Source organism: Anopheles coluzzii, chromosome 3 (assembly GCF_943734685.1).
Source record: "Anopheles coluzzii chromosome 3, AcolN3, whole genome shotgun sequence".
Lineage (NCBI taxonomy): Eukaryota > Metazoa > Arthropoda > Insecta > Diptera > Culicidae > Anopheles > Anopheles coluzzii.
Genome location: NC_064671.1, coordinates 9,084,007 through 9,104,546, shown reverse-complemented (window position 1 = coordinate 9,104,546; position 20,540 = coordinate 9,084,007). Strand labels below are relative to the sequence as shown.

The 20,540-nt window shown below is 48.7% G+C and overlaps 3 protein-coding genes across 5 annotated transcripts; 2 read left to right on the top strand and 1 right to left on the bottom strand.

The window, feature by feature from the left end:
* Positions 1 to 799: 799 nt before the first annotated feature.
* On the top strand, positions 800 to 7,722 carry LOC120959108 (uncharacterized). The gene is made up of 3 exons (XM_040382277.2): positions 800 to 2,329; positions 5,226 to 6,025; positions 6,092 to 7,722. The coding sequence occupies exons 1-3, from the start codon at positions 2,313 to 2,315 to the stop codon at positions 7,348 to 7,350; spliced, it is 2,076 nt and encodes a 691-aa protein (XP_040238211.2). The 5' UTR covers positions 800 to 2,312; the 3' UTR covers positions 7,351 to 7,722.
* Positions 7,723 to 7,909: 187 nt separating this feature from the next.
* On the top strand, positions 7,910 to 8,945 carry LOC120955639 (rRNA-processing protein UTP23 homolog). Its single transcript, XM_040376686.2, has 2 exons — positions 7,910 to 8,122; positions 8,215 to 8,945. Exons 1-2 carry the CDS (start codon positions 8,003 to 8,005, stop codon positions 8,890 to 8,892), a joined length of 798 nt encoding a protein of 265 aa, XP_040232620.2. The 5' UTR covers positions 7,910 to 8,002; the 3' UTR covers positions 8,893 to 8,945.
* On the bottom strand, positions 8,914 to 16,545 carry LOC120955637 (enhancer of mRNA-decapping protein 4 homolog). Of its 3 annotated transcripts, none has more exons than XM_040376683.2 (9): positions 15,522 to 16,545; positions 15,249 to 15,454; positions 13,534 to 15,171; positions 12,450 to 13,103; positions 12,032 to 12,334; positions 10,867 to 11,960; positions 10,633 to 10,798; positions 10,018 to 10,555; positions 8,914 to 9,934 (listed from the first exon to the last, which is right to left on the bottom strand). In XM_040376683.2, the coding sequence occupies exons 1-9, from the start codon at positions 15,746 to 15,748 to the stop codon at positions 9,745 to 9,747; spliced, it is 5,016 nt and encodes a 1,671-aa protein (XP_040232617.2). In that variant the 5' UTR covers positions 15,749 to 16,545; the 3' UTR covers positions 8,914 to 9,744. The 3 variants fall into 3 exon arrangements, with proteins under 3 accessions (XP_040232617.2, XP_040232618.2, XP_040232619.2); XM_040376684.2 differs by having other exon boundaries at positions 12,450 to 13,100; XM_040376685.2 differs by lacking the exon at positions 12,450 to 13,103 and having other exon boundaries at positions 15,522 to 16,544.
* Positions 16,546 to 20,540: the final 3,995 nt, after the last annotated feature.

Below are 20,540 nucleotides of genomic sequence, written 5' to 3'. Positions count from 1 at the left end.
TGCTTTTGATAATCGGTTTATTTCATTCATGGATTTTTTAAATTACAGCTGTTTTACTATTAATACCCTTTAATTAATATTCTTAATCTATTCCTCAAATTCAGAACCATTACAAAAGTTTTATGTTTAACAGAAAGTCTTTTTGATATGAAATTTTGGATCCTTCTTCCTGTGCTCCAATCCGGCTTTCAAACGATTTCAAACGCAGAAAACGGTTCCCCTTGAACAGGAAACCAATTACGGGCACCGGCTCTGGCCCTGGCAGCATGGTGGCTCTGCCATACTGCCGGAATTACGGACCGCTTGCTGCATACATTTTCCGCACAATACGCCCGAGAAATGAATTGGCCGGAAATAATGTGACGATTGCAACATCGCCTAATGCTCTAGTGCTTCTTTCCATTCCTAATCGTCCTACACACAGTCCCAAGGTCGTCCAGGATATTGGGGTGGACGGACGGTTGGACCGTTTTCGCTGGATTGCACATAAAAGGGCGCTTTTGAAGCCGCTCGTGCACCGCGCGTGTACATGTATGTGTTTGTTTTCAAAACAAAACACCCCGTTTCTTTCTCCAGCTCTAAACCATCCTCTTCTTCAAGGGGCGGGGGTGTCATCTCCTCCTCCAAGTGTGTCATACCATCCCCTTTCCTCCATGAAATGTTCAATAGTTCCGGTTCACGAATACCGTGTCGTTGGTGTCGTGTTGGTCGTGAGCCACGACTTCCTCTCCAACAAAAGAGAGAGAGAGAGAATGTGAGAGAATTCACCATCTCTTCCATTGGAATGTTACCATGACGATACGCGTTCTCCGTTTTCGCATGGATTCTCCCATGGCACCAGTCACGGATGCTGTGGATGCTTCGATCTTCTGCTTGGCGAAGTCTCCTAAGCTCTCGCAGCGCAAACTCCACCAGGGTTCCGGTTTGCCGTCTCGGAGGGGGTGTGAAGCTCGAGAGAGCACCATCGGCACATAAATTCCAGCATTTGTGTGTTCACTCTCGCTTTTTCTTATTTTTTTTTGTTGCTTTCGTTACACGACGGAGATTTTGAAGGGCGACTCCGTACGGTGGAGGCGCATGGTGATCACGTTTATGGGAAGGGATATATAAGCAGGAAGGGAGCGGTGGGGTCGGTGCTGGGATATGATAAAAATCTCCTGAATCTCTCTGCAAATCACTCATATCGGGGCAAGCTCAGCTTCAGTCACTAAAGTACCGTCAGCGCTGCCGGGTACGGATGGTACAGCTCCTAGTAGCCCTTGGAAACGTGTGAGTGCGTCCCTTTTCTCTCTGTGTTGGTGTATGTATTTGTGTGTGTTTATCCATTACAAATAGACAAAAAGAAAAGGGATTTTATTGTGTGTAAAAGATTGCTTCATCTATTCAATGTGCGTTTTGTGTAAAGTCCTTGCGCGTGGACCAACACCCGCCCCGCGGGGTGCCGAAGGGACGTCATGGCGTGGCCGTACAATGTGCAGGAAGCGCTAATGAAGCGTATCCATTCCTGCTTCATTGCACTGGCCACTGGGACACACTCTCGCCAGGCTCAAGGATAATGACACTCCGCCTGTGGAGAAAACGCGTGAAGCAATTGGTGGAAAATATGAGCCATAACAAACATCAATAAAAGATACACAATGTTTGCGACACGAGAGCACTAATTGGAACACTGGTACCCGGGAGGAAGTGACACAATGCTATCGCATGAAAAGAACAAGTCGTCCTGCTGCTCCTGTAACATCGGTGTGAGGTGAAAAACGAGAAAACGGGCATAGTGATCCGAACCCATCGGATACACGCACTCGTAGCTGGAAATACAATCCCACCGGATGCTACTACTACTACTTCTGCTACTGCCGTCGTCGCCATCAGTCAGTGAGATGTGCCTCGTGACCCCTTTTCCGGCGCTAGAATTGAATTAAAATTCAATCCGAAAGGATTTGCTTCGGGGGCAGGAACCAGAACCGGATAAAAAAAGGAGTTTCCCTAACGACGCTGTGTTTGAGCCCTACGGGGCTACGGAGAATCTGGGAATGCCAATAAGCCGTGATGCATCCTTCGTGAGCGACCAAGGCAAATAGTGTCGGATGTCGTTAGTTTAGAAGCAAACAAAAAAGAAAAGAAAGTTACTCAAAAGAAAATAGAGAAAAACACTCCAGCTCCAGAGTTGCTCCACCGGAAGAGCTCTGATCGTGTGCCCTTCGGGTGGAGGCGCCCAGAAGTTCGTTCAGGAGCAAAACTACGAGCCTTTCGCACACACACGCGTACGTACCCTCGTCGGCCAGGCGTCAACAACCTCCGTTCGCGTCGGGATGGCTGAGAAAACAAGGTAAGCAGATAAGCTCTGCCAGCGAGTAGAGTAGAGCCAAAGTGCAAACATCTGCGCTTCCCGGTAATGAATCGTAAAGGCGGAGGAAAACGGATTGATGAAACTTTCTTCTCGGTTTGGGAGATGAGTTTTTTTTATTGCGCGTTTATTTTAAATATATTAAGGAAAAAAGAATCATTTCGAGATTCTGCATAGCTGCAGCACATTAGAAATGCTAATAATGATAATTTTGTGATAGAAATTTAATGAAAAATCATTCACCTACTTCCTTCACTTTCTCACTTCCAATTCAATCAAAATGAAGATATTCCCAGGCACCAATCCAAAATCCATATCAATCAATTTTCGCCCATTCAATTAATGACTGCCTAATGAAGTAGCAGCGCCCATTGAAAGCACTAAGCCCCAAGGTAGCGCCGTACGTCGCAATCTGCTAATCCTTTTCCATCTCATCATTTTCCATCCCTGCCTTTGATCTGCTGCGATAAAGCTTCCTCTGTTCGCTGATTAATTGAGGACGCTTCGCTTTGTGCCTTCGTTTAACGTCACAAGCAGCACAAGCAGCAGTCGTTATTAATCGCTTTATGTAATGCCCATGGTGGTACCTTGGGAAAGGGTAGTTTAAATTGCAATTGTCAAGGCATATCGGTGCCAAAGCCGGAACAAATCGTCAACAAACACCCTATCTCGTTCCAATTACAATGTGCCAAATGGAAGCCAATCGGAGCCAGAGCTTGATTGGCCCGTGAGCTATCAAGAAACCCCGTGGTCGTTTATTCAATCGAGCAAAACCGATGAGCTTTGCGGCAGCTGTGCCAACACCATACCAACAACATGCCATGTTCGCGCCTACTCAGACGAAACGTGGTGATGGATGTGGCGAAGCACGTGGTGTTGGAAGCATGCTTCCAATTACCTTGAAGAGGGAGTGATGCAGCAGGCGCTGGAACGGAAGATTTCACACCTGAAGACACACTACGAGCACCGGGGGATGAGCCCGGGATTGCAGTGGGAAATGTGAAATTGAATTCACATAATTGCCTTTTATTAATTAACGTATAAACGAATGGTGCTATGTCTAGATCTCTGGGTAAAGGGACACTCCGACGGATCTGTGTGTCCCCACTGCGATTGGGCAATAAATCTAGGTTTATGGCTTTGTTGCAGGGTTGTTAGGATTCGGTCACCCTGCCCAGGCCTTCGGGAAACTGTGTGTGTTGGAACAGACAGATTGGGAGGGATCCGTTTTTTTGGCACAATTTAGCTTACCTTATCCGAATACGGTTCCATATCGGTATGTACGAAGCAGCAGGGCAAAGAAAAGGGGTTTTCTTAGCACATCAGCCAGTAAGAACCAGGCCAAAAGCCCCCCGACAGACACGAAAAACATGAAAATTGGAACATGACTTGGACCCGGTCCAAACGGGGAGGAAAGTTTACTGATTTATTGGCTGGGCACACGGGGCTGGGACATAGTTGAACAATAGTTTGCCGAGAGGAGCCGGTGGAGCCAGACCGAGAAAGCGGGGTAGTGTTTTACGTGATTCTTCCCACTATAGTTGCCATGATTAAGTGCTTTGTCGTCCGGCCATCGTCAAGGGTTCGGTGACCGAAAATAACAATCAATTTCATGTTGGGAAAAGATAAGAGGAAAATACTTACAAACTTACTTTCAAAGTGTGGTAAATGTAAGGGCAGGACATGTATGACCAGATGAGATGGGTTGCAGAAGATTGTCCCCATACATTGTGGCATAATAGCATACAAGGTCATGCTTGTCTGTCTTATACAAATCTTCATAGACTTCTTGGTACCACGTAAACCCCGCATGTTCAAGTCGTTGAGAATAGAACCGGTCCGGTATTGTTGAAGCCAGTGCATCTGTCTAATAGAACACCGAGTCATCTGATGGAGGAATGGTTAGAACTCCTACTAGAAGGAGTTCTCTTCGACACATATTTCTTGCACAAGGTTGTTTACTTGGAATCGACTTCAAAAGTGCGTTCTTGTTAGTAGAACCGCTACTGGTGCCATTATCAGATTGGTCTTAGTCTCGTTTATCTGCAATCCGAGATTGTATGCCACCTGCTCGATCCCTTGGTAGGCTTTAGACTGCATAGGAGATTCGCAGTCCTACTATGAGGTCTATATTATCAGCGTATGTTAGGGCCTGGGTTGATAGGTAGAAGATGATTTCCTAAGTTGGAATTGGAGACAGGCAAACCTAGTAGTCTTCTTCTCCTTCTTCTATTTGGCGTAACGTCCTACGCGGACATGCCGGCTTATATAGGCTTTCCGCGACTTAATTAATTACCACGCAGTAGGCTATAAGTCAATCCTTGCTACGGGGGGACGGGTTCATTCTAGGCTTGAACCCATGAACCCATGACGGGCATGTTATTGAGTCGTTCGAGTTGACGACTGTACCACGGGATCGCCTGTTCCCTGTTGAGAAGTAGTAAAAGGCTCTTTTTATAGAGACTTTGAACCGATTGGCCTCATTCGCCTCATTGCGGGAAGTGATCATTTTGGTGCGCTGATGATAAAACTGTTACTATATTGGATCTTATGTGACGCGAAGTGATTCCTATAGCACCGTTATTGTACACCCTAATAGGACATGGAATCTAATTGGAAGTATAATCTAATTGACAGATTCCAGTAAGCGGAAATCAAAAAAAGCTCATTACGCTCATATAATTTTATCCTGGCTATACTATCATGTGCGGTTTTGAACTGTATGAAGAGATGGTACGTGGTATTATTATATGTCTGTATTCGGCCATCTTCTCCATTATCTACCGCATGGTAAAGATCATTCGATTTCCCTTCATGTACTTTAATTGCACTGCCAAGCCTTTCCCATGGTCATCTCAACCACTTCGTCTCATTTCAGCTTTGCACACCGCTACCGATCGACCCACAGCGTGCATCACTACAAACCCCTCCTGCCCACCGACCGCAGGATGGGCCCGATACGCAAAAAGAAAACCCGCTTCAAGGTGCTGCTCATGATGGGGACCGTTTTCGCCTGTCTGCTGTACGCGATCGAGCGCCCCTTCTGGTGGGACTACGACGCACTGGAGGCTCCGCTCTGGAACGAAGCGCTCGAAACGCGTGACGACGAGCAACACTTCAACTACAACAGCTCGTACTTTGTCAACACGGTCGGCTGCAAGATGCCGAGCTTTCCGGTAACGAACGCGCAGATACAGAAGTTTGTCGAGCGGCCGGAACCGATCGAGTGTGTGCCGGCCCTGCTGGAGGCGGACGAACGGTGGATCTGGTTTCAGCTGTCGATGGAGGACATTGAGCGCCATTACAACGTGACGAATGCGAGCATGATACAGTGTTGCGTGCGGTCGTTCGAACGGTTGACCGACCAGGAGGAGCATCAGGTGGGCAACGAGAGTTGTTTCGACTATCCGGAGCGGTACGATGCGCGGGAGGAAGAGTTCGCGATGGTGAATTGTCATCACGTGGGGCTGAAGGACCCGTTCTACTGGGACTACTTTGCGTTTGTGCCGCCGGGGAAGAGGGCGGTTGAGGAGCGATTGAAAACGGCCAGAAGGGAAGGGTTGGCCGAAGGTGAACAGCGGCTGAATGTGATGATACTGGGGATTGATGCGGTTTCGCGACTGAATCTACACCGCCAGATGAATCAAACGACCGACTATCTACTAAACACCTTAAATGGTAAGTGCTGCTTCCTTCTCTATCTAATCTAGCTACTAAACTACTGCTTTCTTTTCCACCCGACAGGCATTGAGATGTTCGGTTACAACAAAGTGGGTGACAATACATTTCCCAACATGGTGCCGGCCCTAACCGGCCTGGACATCGAGGAGCTCGGTGCAGCATGTCTTCCAAATGCCAGCAGTACCTTTGACCTGTGTCAGTTCGTGTGGAACAAGTTCGGCGAGGCCGGCTACCGGACGGTCTACGCCGAGGACAGCTCGGCGATGGGCACGTTCAACTACGGCAAGAAGGGCTTTCGCCGCCAGCCGACCGACTACTATCTGCACAACTTTTTCCGCCAGATGGAATCGAGCGTCGGCTACAACAAGAAGCTGAACGCGAAACTGTGCTTGGGCGGGCGGAATCCGACCCGCGTGCTGCTGGACTATGCGCGAAAGATCGTCAAAACGTTCGGTGCGTCGGAGCCGGTGTTTTCGTTGCTGTGGGGCGTCGGCATGACGCACGATTTCTTCAACAATCCAGCCCTGATCGACGATGACTATCGGCAGGTGCTGGAGTTTATGCAGGAAGAGCATCGGCACTATCTGAACCGCACGGTGCTAATTCTGATGAGCGATCACGGCATACGGTGGGGCTCGTTCCGCAACACCTACCAGGGCATGATGGAGGAACGGCAGCCGTTTCTGATCTTCGTACTGCCGGCGTGGTTTCGTCGCGAGTATCCCGCCGCTTACCACAATCTGCGAAGGAACCGATTGCGGCTCACGACACACTTTGATCTGTATGAAACGTTGAAAGAGTTTCTCGATATGTCCGGATTGCGGACTGGGTCGATTCGTGAGCGAACGGAAGAGCTGCTGGAAGCGAAACCTATCCCACGGGGGATTAGTTTGTTTCTGCCTGTACCTACCACGCGGACCTGTGAGGATGCGGGTATTGCTCCGCACTGGTGTACCTGTCACGATCATAAACCGCTGCCGAAGAACGATCATCAGGTGATACAGGCGGCACGGTTCGCCGTCGAGCGGGTGAATCATCTGCTGCTGGAGTACCCGCAGTGCAGCGTGCTGCATCTGAACTCGATCGACGATGCGAGCGTGGGCATGTCGCCGGAGAACATCACGGCCAAGCACAAGTTTAGCGACATCAGCGTGCGGTTCGTGACGAAACCGGGGGACGGTGAGTTCGAGGCGACGGTACGGATCGATTCGAACAACGATAGCTTCCTGACCGGGACGGTCAGCCGTACGAATCTGTACGGCAAGCAGAGCTTCTGTGTCGACGACTATCGGTTGAAGCTGTATTGCTTCTGTGGAATTTAGAGGGTGAATAGGGTGCAGAAGTATTCCAGTTATAGATAGACCTAGTTCCGTTGCGGATGGGTTGAAAAGAGCTAGCTTTAGAATAGGCGTTAAACGATCAAGCAAAATCAAACCAAGAATTGGGGGGAAGGGGCTCCACTGGGAAATACAAGTGATAGTGTAGAGATACGAGATTTCCACTTACCATTTTTAAGCCTCACCCTTTTTCTTACTACGAAGGTAGGGTGGGTGAGCTAATGAGGAAGATAGAGAGGGCGTATTACCAAAAAGTGTACAATGTATATTTGTTATTTGATTTTCTCCATTTTTGTATTGTGCTTCCGTTGTATAACACGGTAAATAAATAAAGAGAAAAGTATTATTTTAAAATGACATCCGATGTGTGTGCTGTTTCTTGTTGAGAAGCTTGAAAATTGTGTTTTTATTTACTAAAAGATTAAAATGTAACGTATAAAAATACTTACAAATTTGAAATCACCGCACGGCTTCCCACTGTGCAGCACTTGCGCCTAAAAAGTCGATGAAACGTCAAAACGACACACGGCACACGGATAATCCGTTTGTTGTGTTTTCGGCGCGTGCAACACCCAGTCTTCGCTGCCGTCGGGGAAAAGATCGCCTAAAACACACCGAAAAGCGCTCCTAATTCACAATGAAAATCACCAAACACAAGAAAACTCGTAAGTATATGAGTTTTTACATCAACAACTTTGGATTTCGCGAACCACTGCTCGTGCTGATCGATGGAAGCTTTTGCCATGCAGCGTACAAGGTACCGGATCCCCGTTTCCGTTCCTCAAACAACGTGCTTTTGCTATTTCGTTTTGTAATTATTAACTCACCTCATTATTAAAACTCTTCCAGATCCGCCTGCAAATAGAAGAGCAGCTAAAAAAGTACTTCCAGTGTGAGGTAAAGCCCATCGTCACGGCATGCATCATCACCGAGACGGACAATCTCGGACCGGGCTTCACCGGCACCAGTCAGCTGTTGAAGAAATTCCTCGTACATCGCTGCGGCCACGAGAAGCGACCGCTCGACGGTTCGTCCTGCATCAAATCCATGACCAAATCGTGCCACTACATCGTTGCCACGCAGGACCGAGCGCTGCAGGAGTGGGTCCGCGAGCATCCGGGTATACCGCTTTTCTACCTGCACAATGCATCCGTCCCCACGCTGGTGCAACCGTCGGAAGCTCACCGTCAGGCGGCTGCGGAAGGGCAGAAGAATCGGGTAGGCATTCGTGAACTTGATCAGCAAACGATACAAAAGCTAAAAGTGAAGGAAGGGCTCGTTACGCCCGAATCGAACGGTGGCCCCAAGAAGAAGCGAAAGGTGAAAAACCCCAACCCGCTGTCGTGTAAAAAGCCCAAAAAGATGAAAAAGGGGGTGGAAGGAAAGGGGACGCCGTCGGAGAGCAAGCCACCCACCGTGGGGGAGGGTGGAGTGGTAAAGAAAAAGAGCAGAAAGCGCATCAAGCTGCCGAAACACGTCATCGAGCATCTGAAAGCCGGCAACGGTGGTGGTGCTGGGGCGTCATAAATGTAAGCAAAAACTGTAAAATAAAATTCGGCAATTAAAGCTCATTTAATTGACTCATCGTTGTTTTTTTGTGTGTTTTCTGGTGTTGGAGTATGGACACAGTTTTATTATCGAAGGTTTTCAATTTGATTTGCGTTTATTACAAACTAAAGTAAATCCGCGGATGGATGATGATTGTTTCTTTCTATCGTCTCGACATTTACACGACACAGCGACAAAGTGGTGTGTGTGTAGTGCTGCTACTACACACGAACATCCGTTTCCTATTCCGGTGTTAGAGTGGGGATTTTTACGTGGGTGTGGTGTGACAACGAGGGTGGGGGGGGAGGGGGGGGGGTGAGAAACATAGAAGGGGCTGACGACATGGAATGACGCTCGACAGCATGCAATTGTGCTGCGCGATGCAGTGTGTGTGTAGATGAGCGCGCTTTTATAGTCAGTAAGGGTAAAAAAGATCAAAAAGTGTCAAATGGAAGTATAACAAAGCACGATTTCAAATAGAATTTGCAAACGATCGAACGAAAAGGTAGTTAAATAAGTGTCAAAATTGTACTTAAAAGTAGAACACGGACAGGATGAATCCTAAAAATGGGACTGAGTTCACGATTAGTTCCCCTTGGGATGGGGTGTGTTGGTCATGTCTTTTTTCATCTAAGAAGGGATTGTGTGTGTGTGTGAAAGGTGTAAAATTTGAATTGATTTGATTGCTTTGTGGGGGGCTTACGACGGGGGATGGGACCTCTCCTCGCTATCTTCTCTCTCCCTCTCTCTCTCTTTGAATGTGCTCTTTCAGGTGCCGTCAGTCTTGATTCTACCGTTGGTTACCGCTGATTGCCGCTACTTGAACAGGTATCAGGTATTCTTGAAGCCAATGTACTGCGCGGCAATGACCAGCATCTTCAGGCTGGTGCAGAGCGGGTTCTGTGGGTTCGCGGTCATAAACTTCTGACAGTTGCTGATCAGCTCCATGATCACCTTCGGCGAGTGTTCCTTCGTGATCGGATCCTGAAAGTCTAGATTGACGATTGCATCGGACAAGTACCTGCAAGGGGAGCAAAATAAGACGTTAACATACATAAACAATCCTTTTTGGCGATTCGTTGCCACCCTTCAATCCACACTCACTTGTGCTTCAGTTCATTGTGGTTTGCCATGTCGGCGGAAATTTGCTGTATGAGCGACAGCAGCACGGTTTGCTCGAGCGGGCACGGATTGAACACCTGCTTGTGGTCGGCCCGCTCGAGCAGAAACTCCACCAGGCTCAGATCGTTCGACAGCAGCGCCTTGTGGAAGGCTTTGTTGATCTGGCCCCCGTTCAGGTACTGCTTGATCTGGTCCTGCACGTCCATGTTGCTCGGGGCGGGCGTTTGGGCCTGCGAGCGCACCACCGACAGGACGGAGTCTTCCAGCGAGGACGCCTGTGCCTCGAAGCCCTTCTCGATCTCCTGCCGGATGTGTTCGCGCACCGACCGGAGCAGCGACGCGTGCAGCCCGCGCATATCCTTCTCGATCGTTTCGCGCAGCGCCCGCACGGTCGCTATCGTCGTTTGGTCGGCCGTCGTGCTGAGCTCCTTCGGCAGCTGCCGGACGCTTTCCACCAGCTCGCCGGTACGGTCCTGCATCTTCCCTATGCCCTCCAGGTGTTTGTCGACCTTTTGTATGACTGGAAAGATACCGAGGGGGAAATGAAACCATCAAGCACTTGCTAGAGCGAACGAAATTGAGAGTGACGGGACTTACGTTCCAGTATGCCGTACGAGAAGGCTTTGCTCATCTGTCGGAACAGTTCTTCACATTGTTTGCTGTAGCTGGGCAGGATCACCTCGCGCAGCGATGCGTGGTACACGTCGTACAGCACCGTCCGCATGCCTGTCTGTATGGCCGTGGACATTGCCTTCATGACAGGCTGAAAGAAAAATGGATTTTTTTTTACAATTTGCTCCATCAACAAGCACATTCCCCCTTCACGCTTACCTCACTTCGCACCGTGCGCTGAATCGAGTCCCGGATGGCGCCTTCGTTGGTGCGCAGCTTTTCCGCCAGATCCGCGGCGACGGCACGCTGCACCATGTCCAGCTTGCCGTTAATCGCGGGCAGCAGCTTCTGCTGCATCTCCTGCACGATCGCCTGCAGCAGACGGCCCTGCAGCTGCGCAATCATCGCCTGAGGTAGGTGCGTTAGGGTTTCGGCGATGCGGGCCTGCTGATTGTTGAAGCAGCTCACCAGCGTCTGCTCCATCTTGAGCGAGTGCTGCACCAGCAGCCCGGACAGTTGCGTTTCGATCGTTTTCGGCAGCGTCTGGTTGAACCGGTTCATCGTGGCACTGTTCTTGCGCTGCTCCTCCACCCGGGTCTTCTTCATCGCGTCCAGCTGCACGTTCAGCTGCTCGATCTGGCGCGACTGTGCCACCATGAGGTCCATCATGCGGTCCAGCTTGCTGCTCAGCTCGGCAATTTGCTTCGAAGAGTCGGGCACGTGCACGATGGTCGGTGGTGCCGTCGTAACAACGTCCTTTCCAACCGCCGGCACATCCGTCGGTACGGACGACGGCCAAAAGCCGGACACGGAAGGCTCATCGTTCGGTTCCACCTTCGCGCTTTCCTCACCTGGACTGTCGCGGAGCAGGGCGGAGGACTTTCTTTTCACCGAAACTTCCTCCCGCTCGGTGGTGGGGTCTGCTGTCGGTTCCTTCAGGGCGGACGCTGCCACCGTTGCCTTTTCTGCGGACAACAACACGCTAGCGTCTGCCACATCCGGCTCCGGATCTTTCTCGTCCACCACCTCCTCGTCCGCATTGTCGTTGGTACCGTTTGGTACCACAACTACCACGCCGTCCTCTTCATCGAACCGGTCGGCCACGTTCACCACACCTTCCTCTTCGTCGTCTTCCTCCTCCTCCTCCTCGTCGTAATCGTCCTTCCGCTCGACGCACGAGTACAGGAACAGATCCTCGACCATGCTGATGACCGGTCCCTTGGTCGACATGATTTGCTGCACCTCCCGGCTTGGGCTCGAACCGCCGCTAGCAAGCATCTCCGCCGATGGCATCGGTGGTACCGTTGGAGCATCTGTAAAAGAACAGCGTAGAAGACGTTTTAGAAACTTACCCCGGACTGTCTCGTTGACAAATTCTCCCTACCTGTAACGCTATCCTCCTCCATATTATTGCCTGGCCCGTTGGTGGAATTTCGATGCTTCGCCTTACCGGCTGCCGCACTATCGTCGGCCGCTTCCGAGCGATTCTTCACCATGTTCACGAACGCTTCCAGTGCGTCCGTCGTCGGCATTGTGGTGGGCTGCGTGACCTGCTGGCCAGCAGACGCCACCATATCCGCAACCGACGCTGGCGGCTGCTGCTGTTGATGTTGTTTAGTGGCTTTGGCCAGCATAAACAGGGTGCTGAGTACGTCCGGATTGACGGTTTCGTCGCTTTTGATTTTTTCTAAAACAGAAATTTATACATTAATCACTTCTAGTGTCCGCAAAACGCACAATAGGAAGACGCTTATACGCCTTCTGTTTTAATTTAAACACAAATAATCCATTAAATTAACTACCTCGAACCGTCGGCGGTTCTGCTTCGTCAAGTGTAAGTATTTTCGTAAAATGTTCCATCGTCAGTGACGTCCCCGAGACGCTAATGACGGCGCCATCCGGTTGACCTACTGCGCCCGTCCCGTGGCCCTGCGGCTGCTTTCTGCTCTTGCCCTGCTCGACCACCGTGCTGCCGTTGGCCAGCGCAAACTGGGCCCTCTTCACAGGTCCCTTCTTCTTGCCCTGCTTGACCACCGGCTTCGGCTCGGCGTCCGTGTCTTCCTCATCCCCATCCTCATCGTCCGGATCGTCGGTAATGTCGGTAATGACCCGCTCGGAACCGGCCACCGAGGCAACGCTGGTGTTGCCACCGCCTTCCTCCTCTTCCTCTTCCTGCTCATCGTCGCTTGAGGCGCCACCACTGTCGCTAGACGACACGCTACCGTTCGCGCTGGCCGTGCTCGTGACGGACGAGCTGGCGGCCTTCCTGACACCGGTCGTGGTGGCGGTGGTGTTGGTCGTAACCGTCGTGTTGACCGGTTGTGCACCCCGGCCCCGCCTTCGCCCTCCCGTGGGGGCCGTTCGCCGATCGTACTGATTCATGATCGTTTCCATTTCGGGGTAGGGCAGCTCCGAAAGGTTGATAATGCGCACGTCTTTCACGCTCTCCTTGCCTGCTGCAGCGTCAGAGAAGGGGGAACGAAACGGAGGGGGAAAACATGGCATCGTTACCAAGTGTCATTTTTTCGACCGAAAGGGATCGTTAATGAAAGGAGCAGAGGGACATTGTGTTTGTCTTTTCCTTTCATACAAATCAAAGCTAATGTATACAAAACATAACTACAACAATAGCTTCCAGGAAGTACAAACAATAAATAACATAAATGTCCGCAAGAAAACTAAACGCACACAAGGGTAACTCTTCAACTCGTAACCCTCTACGGTACGTTACATTTGAACCATAATACGTTTTACTTTGCAAAGCTAACTAAAAGAACGAATAACTGAGCTACAAGTACTCAACACATAATACAAACAGTTTAATTTCTAAATAACATCTACAAAACAATACAAAAAACAAATGTGATAAATGTATGGTCATCTTACCTGATCTGGTAGCGCTGCCCGGTGTGCTGAAGGAGTCCGGTGTCATAAGATTCACTTTGTTGCTGCTACTGGCCGGCGTCGTAGGTCCACTCGTACCACCAACGTTAGTTCCCTCCGCCGAAGAGTTTGCCGTGCGGATGGATACAAACACGTCGTTTAACTTCTGAGCCGCTTCGGCCATTTTCAGCGCTATGGGGTTATTGCTATCATCCTCCTCCTCCTCCTCTTCGACATTGTCCGATTCGTTGTTCAGCGTGCCTTGCGCACCGTTCTTCCCATCTACCTTCTTGCCCTTCGCTGCCGTTTCGTCCAGCAAACGATCATCCTCCTCCGAAGGGCCATGCGACACATTGTTGTCCGTGGTTTCGTTGGAAGCGGAAGACGAAACGGACGACGAGTTGCCCGTGCTTTCCGTTGCCTCCGCATCATCCCGGACCGGGTCGTCCGTTAGCTCTTTCGTCAGCGGTTCACTTTCACTGTCCGGAATGGCTTCGTACATGAGCGTACAGTCCTGCAGGTTGTTCGGCTGCACGAGGAACATACGAATCATGACACACTTCGGTGACGCCTGCTCGTCGTCCTCGTCGTCGTCGTAGTCGCCGTACTTCGAGTTGCCGGCCGCCGCGTACAGTATCGAAAAGCCAAGCACCGATGCCGACAGCGGGTACTCCGCAATCGAAACAATGTACGGCTGCACGATCGAGCGTGTGCCGCCCTTGGAGAGGGTCGGCTTGTTCGGTTCGCTTTCCGCCGACGAGCCCGCCGACTGTCCCTTGCGCACCTGCAGCACGTAGATCTGGCGCGTGCTGCGCTCGGTCAGCACCAGGTACGTGGAGGATATGTCGATTTCCGCCTTGAAGTGGAGCGACGCCTCGACCGGCGACGTCAGCCGGACCGTCTGCAGACACTCCCAGGACTCGCAGCACCACACCTTAATCTCGGCGTTGTTTTCCGCGCACGTGATCGCGTGCTTCCAGATCGTCTTGTTGTTGACCGTTTCGGTGTAGTTGTCCAGGAAGAAGAAGCTCGTGATCGGCTTGCCGTCGTGCGGTTTCCACAGGTGCAGCCGCCGGGGGGACCGATCGTTCGCGTGCTGGTACACCTGGTAGAACCGGATGAGACCGTCGCTCGAGCTGAGCGCGAGCGTGGTACCGTCGTCGGAAAACACGCTGCCGGTGATGGTGGCTTCGCCATCGTTCGCCTTAAACCCGCCCTCCTCGATGTCGGACGCTTTCAGGTCGGTCGTATCGATGTACGATTTCGTCAGCACGCTAATACTGTAGCACTGGAAGGTGGAACCGCGCGTCCACACGAGCAGTTGCTTCGCAAACTCGTCGTTAAAGTCGGTACCGTCGCCCAGGTACGGGCACCACGTGATGCGATCGCAGATCGGCACGTGCCCCTCGAGCGGGTCGACGATTTTCACCTTCAGCGCGGTGGTCACCTTCTCGCCCTTCACCAGCACCTGGTGCACGTGCAGGGTCGTCCGTTCGATGATGCCGAGCAGACATTCGGTGGTGCTGTTGTGCGAGAACTGCAGATCCAGTATCTCGTCCGACAGGCCCTTGATCAGCCCCCGTTCGGGCAGGTCCAGATGAGCTACCCGGACCATACCTTCGCTCTTCGACTGCTTCGTTACTGTTGGGAGGTGAAAAGAGGCGCAGATTGGTTAGTGGCGGGGGAGAAAAAAGGAAAAACCTGAAGCAGTACTGTACCTCGAATCGAGTAAGCCAGCAGATAGCAATCCTTGTGGCAGGCTATCAACCGGCCCGGGTAGTTTTTCTGTTCCCATTTGAAGTTGACCACGTTGACCAGCTTGATCTTCGAACTGCCACGGTCATGTTTGCCCTCGGTACACACGACTGTGATGTTCTTATCGGTGGTCTTGAAGGAATGTTGACTATCGTCCGCATTGAATACGCTGCAAAGAAATAGAGCACGATGCCATTAGGATCGAAAACTGCGGCAGCAAAAAAGGGACAACTTACAACTTCTTGCTGCCGCTCGCGACGGTAGAGACGGTTCGGTCGGTGGTTTCCATGGTGAACTCAAGGCGCTCTAGCAAGGACGATGATATATGGTTCAATAAAGGAGCTGACTGGTGCTGCTGCTGCTGCTGTTCTGTGTGTGCAGGATCTGCTAAATATCGGCGCAAATAAACGCGTTGCAACAACCGAGACAACTCAACTGTGGTGATGATGGCCAAAATTAGCATAACATCATGGGGGGTCAGCACATAAAAAATGTAACACAATCTTCACTGAATGCAGGTCTGGAGTTGTCTTCCTTCGTCGAGTGAGGTTCGCTTATGAGGATGGCGCTACGCGATAATGAATGATTACGGCGCTTGTCTCACAATCTCACGTACGTAGTTGTGCACACTACTATACACTGCGTGGAAGGAATTGTTTCTAAAACATTGATTTTCTTTAACCCCCAAGCGCGCTCTGTCTCTCTCTCTCTTTCTCTACGGTCACGGAAGGGTTCGTCGCCTTTCGCGGGGTGACCGAGAGGTGTGGCGGCGATGGTGAAACGAAAAGAAAACAACAAAAAACGAAGAAGAAACTAGGGAAAGCACTTCTCCAGTTAGTCGGGGGGAGCTAAAAAACTGCTTCCACTGCAGATAGTCCGTTTGTGCCGATTTTGTTTTTTTTCTCTTGGTTTCTTCCTACACTCTATTAAACGAAACACTTTTACTACGCGCTGCTTTACTACGCGATAGATGCGTTCTTCTTCGTCTCCAGTATCCTTTCCTTTCGGAGTCCGTCGAGCCCGGCGGAACCTTTTTGCTGGGGGCGGAACGGGCACACGCAGTAGGGTAAAACAAATACACACGCGATGCAGAGGGTCGCTCGCTAAAATGCGCCCCGCGGGAAACGGATACGGATGTGACACGAAATGTGAACGGGTGGGGCGGGGGGATATATTATATTTCCCGAGATTGCAATTCCCGGTTCGTCCGAACGCTTCGATTTTTTCAGCAAAAAAATAAATGCAAAAAATAGCTTTTTCTGCTGCTGTCATCACTGTCAAGGTGAAATGGGTACCCAAGCAGAGTGGCCAGATTATTTTGGCGGTTTTCGGTAGGCGCATCAAAATTTTATCGGTAGTTTTCGGTAGGAGTTAAAGCACCGACAAACCGACGTGACACTTCGAACAAAATGAGCTTCAAAAGATGCCTCCTTATTTCAAATGAAAATACGTTAAACACTAGCGCCATCTCTATAATGATTCGCTTACTACACTGACACAGAGAAGAAACTGCTAAATCCCCTTTTTGTTTTACTTCGCAAATTCCAATGCGTATTGTTTTATGTACTGCTCACATCTTTTGCATTGATTTGGAAACTTATAAAATGATTTTCCTGGATGTTTTGTCCAATAATTCTCACAAAATATTGCCTGACACTTCCTTCGCAATTTGTATTTAGAAAAGTTGTTTACATCGAAGCAGCAGTGAACACAGCTTACTTTGACAGAAGTGATCGCCTCACTGGTAAATGAAAGTAGGGGAAAGCGGGGCAAAATGGGCATGTTAAGCAGTTAACTGAATATTCCATTGAATATGCCACAAAACACAATTATTCATGCATTATTGTATGCCTCCACTATTTATCTATGGATTAAAATTGCCACATAGAATGAAAACAACTTAAAATCATGAAAACAGTGTAAAATAAAAGTTGATGTTTTACGAGAAGCTATTTTGACACGCGGGGTAAAATGGACATAGCCCTGGGGCAAAATGGGCATATGTAAACAAACTGTGAAACGTCAAAACACTGGGGTAAAATGGGCCACAACAACTGCGCTTAGGTAATGGTCTATGCTTTTGCGCACCGTTTCGTGAATTGTATTTTCGTTCTATCTTTTGTTTTGCTGGTCAGGAAAGCCCTTAAAATTCTTCCAAAAATATGTTATCAAAATTAAAACAGTTTTTACACGTTTAAATCTACAAAATCGATTCTTTTGAAGCTGTGTCTGTTATCATTATTGAGGCGACAAATACAACACCATAGCCTCACCAAACGCCATTTGTCAAAAGTATCTGCCCATTTTGCCCCAAGCGTAACTGCCCATTTTGCCCCACGTGAAGCATTTTTGTATTTTATGTTATATTAGTAAAAATACGCATTCGATCGCCTTGCTTTCTTCAGACAAATTGTATAGAAATATCATATCTTTAATAATATATAATGTAAAACTTCAACGCATCCCTGTGACACTGGGTTAAGCTTATTTTCGAAGTGACAAAAATTACATCAATATGCTACTAAACCTTATTTTGCACTTTTCTTGGTTATTTGTTGTGTTAGGGTTATGAAACTTACATGGTGTTCATAAAACACTCTAATGAATACATTTTGAGCATTGGAAAGTAGCTTTGTAGTCAAATAATGCTTAAATAGAGGGTGCCCATTTTGCCCCACATGCCCATTTTGCCCCGCTTTCCCCTACTTTTGTGTGGGACACTTTTGTAACGCCAGTGTCACGTCGGTTTGTCGGTGGTTAAAGATTATTTCGGTAGTTTTCGGTAGGCTTTAAAGTGTTGAGCGGGGGGGGGGGGAGAGGTTGTCGGAGATGGAAGCTAATCTGTCCCATGAAGAGCAGCACGAGAAAATAACATCTTTCATTTATTTAAAGGAGATAGTTTAGATTTGGTTAACAGCGGTCACATGAGGCCTTTCTGAAGTGTCGATCGGAAAATTGTACTAGGGAATTTAACCCAACAAATGATTGGGACGCTCTAGCAGCATTCGAACGCGATATCGAACATGAAAAATATATGGGATTTTACATGTTCGATGTGATTACCCACAAATCGAACATGTGAAGTCCAATACATTTTTCATGTTCGATGTCGTATTCTATTGCTGCTAGAGCGCCGGGTTACATTATCTGTCAAATTGCATATAAAATTTTATCAGCGCGTTCGACTTCATGAAGTGCAGACACGGGCCTTAGTTGTCTCTGTTGAAGTTCTGGTTCTGGTTGCTAGTGATTTCCATATAGAGTTTAATACATTAAGTGATTTGGGAAGTGGTAATATGACTTTTTGGTCAGTACAGGCGGTCCCCGAGATACACGGTTAATGAGGACCGAAAACGGCCGCAAAATACCGCGTATCTCGAATTTCCGCGTAAGTCGAATCTCGTGATTTCCAGCTAAAATATCACTAATTTTTGTGTAATTTTGCAAGTAGGGGGCGGTTTCAGTCACTTTATGAATTATTTGATTTGATTCTGACTGAATATAATAACCTTTTGAAATAGTTTTTAACATTCGATCGAAACGGAAATTATTTGGCAATTTACAATTGATGTGTCAAATCAGTACAATTTGCTCAAAGAACTGTCAAATTTAGAAAACCGCGTATCTCCGAATCCGCGTATAAGAGGTACCGTGTATCTCGGGGACCGCCTGTATTACGAAAAAATCTGTGATTTTCGGTAGGATAAATGAAAATTCGGTAGTTTTAGGGGGCTCATCTGTGAATCGGTAGGCATATCAAAAATCGGTAGGAATCAAGGATAATGTATTTAGAAGGTTGATTTTTATCGCTTTTGCTGGGCGACATTGTGGGGGACATCTGTCATTCTCTGCATACAAATTTCATTACCCCGCACCAGCCCTCCTCGATTTTCATACCGGAGCCCCCGGAAGAGAAAGGTCAAGTCGAGAAATGTCATTTTGCTCTGAACAACTTCACCTTGTCATTTATAACACCTTGGTAGGAATACAGATAAATCGGTATTTCTGGTCACTCTGTACCCAAGTAACAAATCGGTACCGCGTCAGTTGACACGCTATCAGCGGGCTGGGCGGAATTGAAGGAACATATTTTTATGTTATTTCTATTATCGTTTTTAAACCAATTGACAATTGACAAAAAGTTGTTCAAACCCAGCAATTAACACATCATCAATGTATGTCCATTTACTGTTGTTTCAATAATATTTGTTCAGATCCTGGTATCGCTATTGAAATGTAGATGGCGCTAGCGCTGATGGTTTGAAAATGTCGTTTGGGTAGAATGAATGTGATTTGAAACTCGTTTTTTTCGAGTCACGTTTTTCATATCGGGAACCAATTGGGTGATGAAGAAAGAAGATAACATAAAGGGATAAATCATTTAATCGCTGTATTCCGGAACCTAACGTAATCATGAAATATACAATATTTTAGAAAATGAATATTAGCGAAAACATTAGCAACAAATAAGACATGAAAAAGAAAAGCAAGGATCGGAGGAATAATAAGATGAAGATGATTTGCAAGTACATAAAGAAGTTTTACCTTTGATGCCGATTGAATCATTAATCAACCTCCACCATGTGCATTGCTCCATATGGCGGCGCAATACACCTTCCGTGCGGATACCGCGGGACTCTACGCGAACAACCTTCGCCAGCCCACTATCAGTCAACCGTTCGAGGTAGAACCAAACGGTGTTGACCACAGCCAAACGCTCCTGGCTCCGCAGTTACATAAAAAACGATCGATTCTGCGTGGAAACTCTGGCAACATTTTTTCCGATTTCCCGGCTATTGTTAGTTGGCGCGCTTCGGTTCCATGGAGACGATGCGCGATGGCGACGGCTTGAAGTTGTTTGGTTAGGTGAAGAGCGACCCACCAAACACACTACTCATCCGTGTGTGTTGCGTTGTGTTACGTTGTGTGGTGGCTTTGAAACCATAAATGTAATTAGCATGTCCAGAGCTACGATACGGGAGCGTTTTTAAGAATGGACGTTGTGTAAAGCATCGGTGTGCGGTGTTTATTAGTAGACCTTGGAAGGGTCCGTAGTATCGTCATGCGTTTCGGTCAGGCCAGTCAGTGGTTGCGCCGGGTGGGTTTGTGTGTACCACATTGTCTTCGATTGTCGGCTAACGACTAGAAGGCCCAACTAGTTGTCGGCAATACGCAGCAGTGACATCGAGTGTGCGTTGGAAGTTCAAGCATCGTTGGTTCTAATTGACGGTGCGAAGTGAACAACATTGGGCGTC

Excerpts from the sequence above, each read along its gene's own strand:
- LOC120955639 (XM_040376686.2), top strand. The coding sequence starts at position 8,003 with ATGAAAATCACCAAACACAAGAAAACTCGTAAGTATATGAGTTTTTAC. Across the intron at positions 8,123-8,214 it reads TTTGCCATGCAGCGTACAAG|ATCCGCCTGCAAATAGAAGA; the intron begins GTACCGGATCCC and ends AAACTCTTCCAG.
- LOC120955637 (XM_040376683.2), bottom strand. The coding sequence starts at position 15,748 with ATGCTAATTTTGGCCATCATCACCACAGTTGAGTTGTCTCGGTTGTTG. Across the intron at positions 11,961-12,031 it reads GGAGGAGGATAGCGTTACAG|ATGCTCCAACGGTACCACCG; the intron begins GTAGGGAGAATT and ends GTTCTTTTACAG. Across the intron at positions 10,556-10,632 it reads CTCGTACGGCATACTGGAAC|TCATACAAAAGGTCGACAAA; the intron begins GTAAGTCCCGTC and ends GTATCTTTCCAG.
- LOC120959108 (XM_040382277.2), top strand. Across the intron at positions 6,026-6,091 it reads TCTACTAAACACCTTAAATG|GCATTGAGATGTTCGGTTAC; the intron begins GTAAGTGCTGCT and ends TCCACCCGACAG.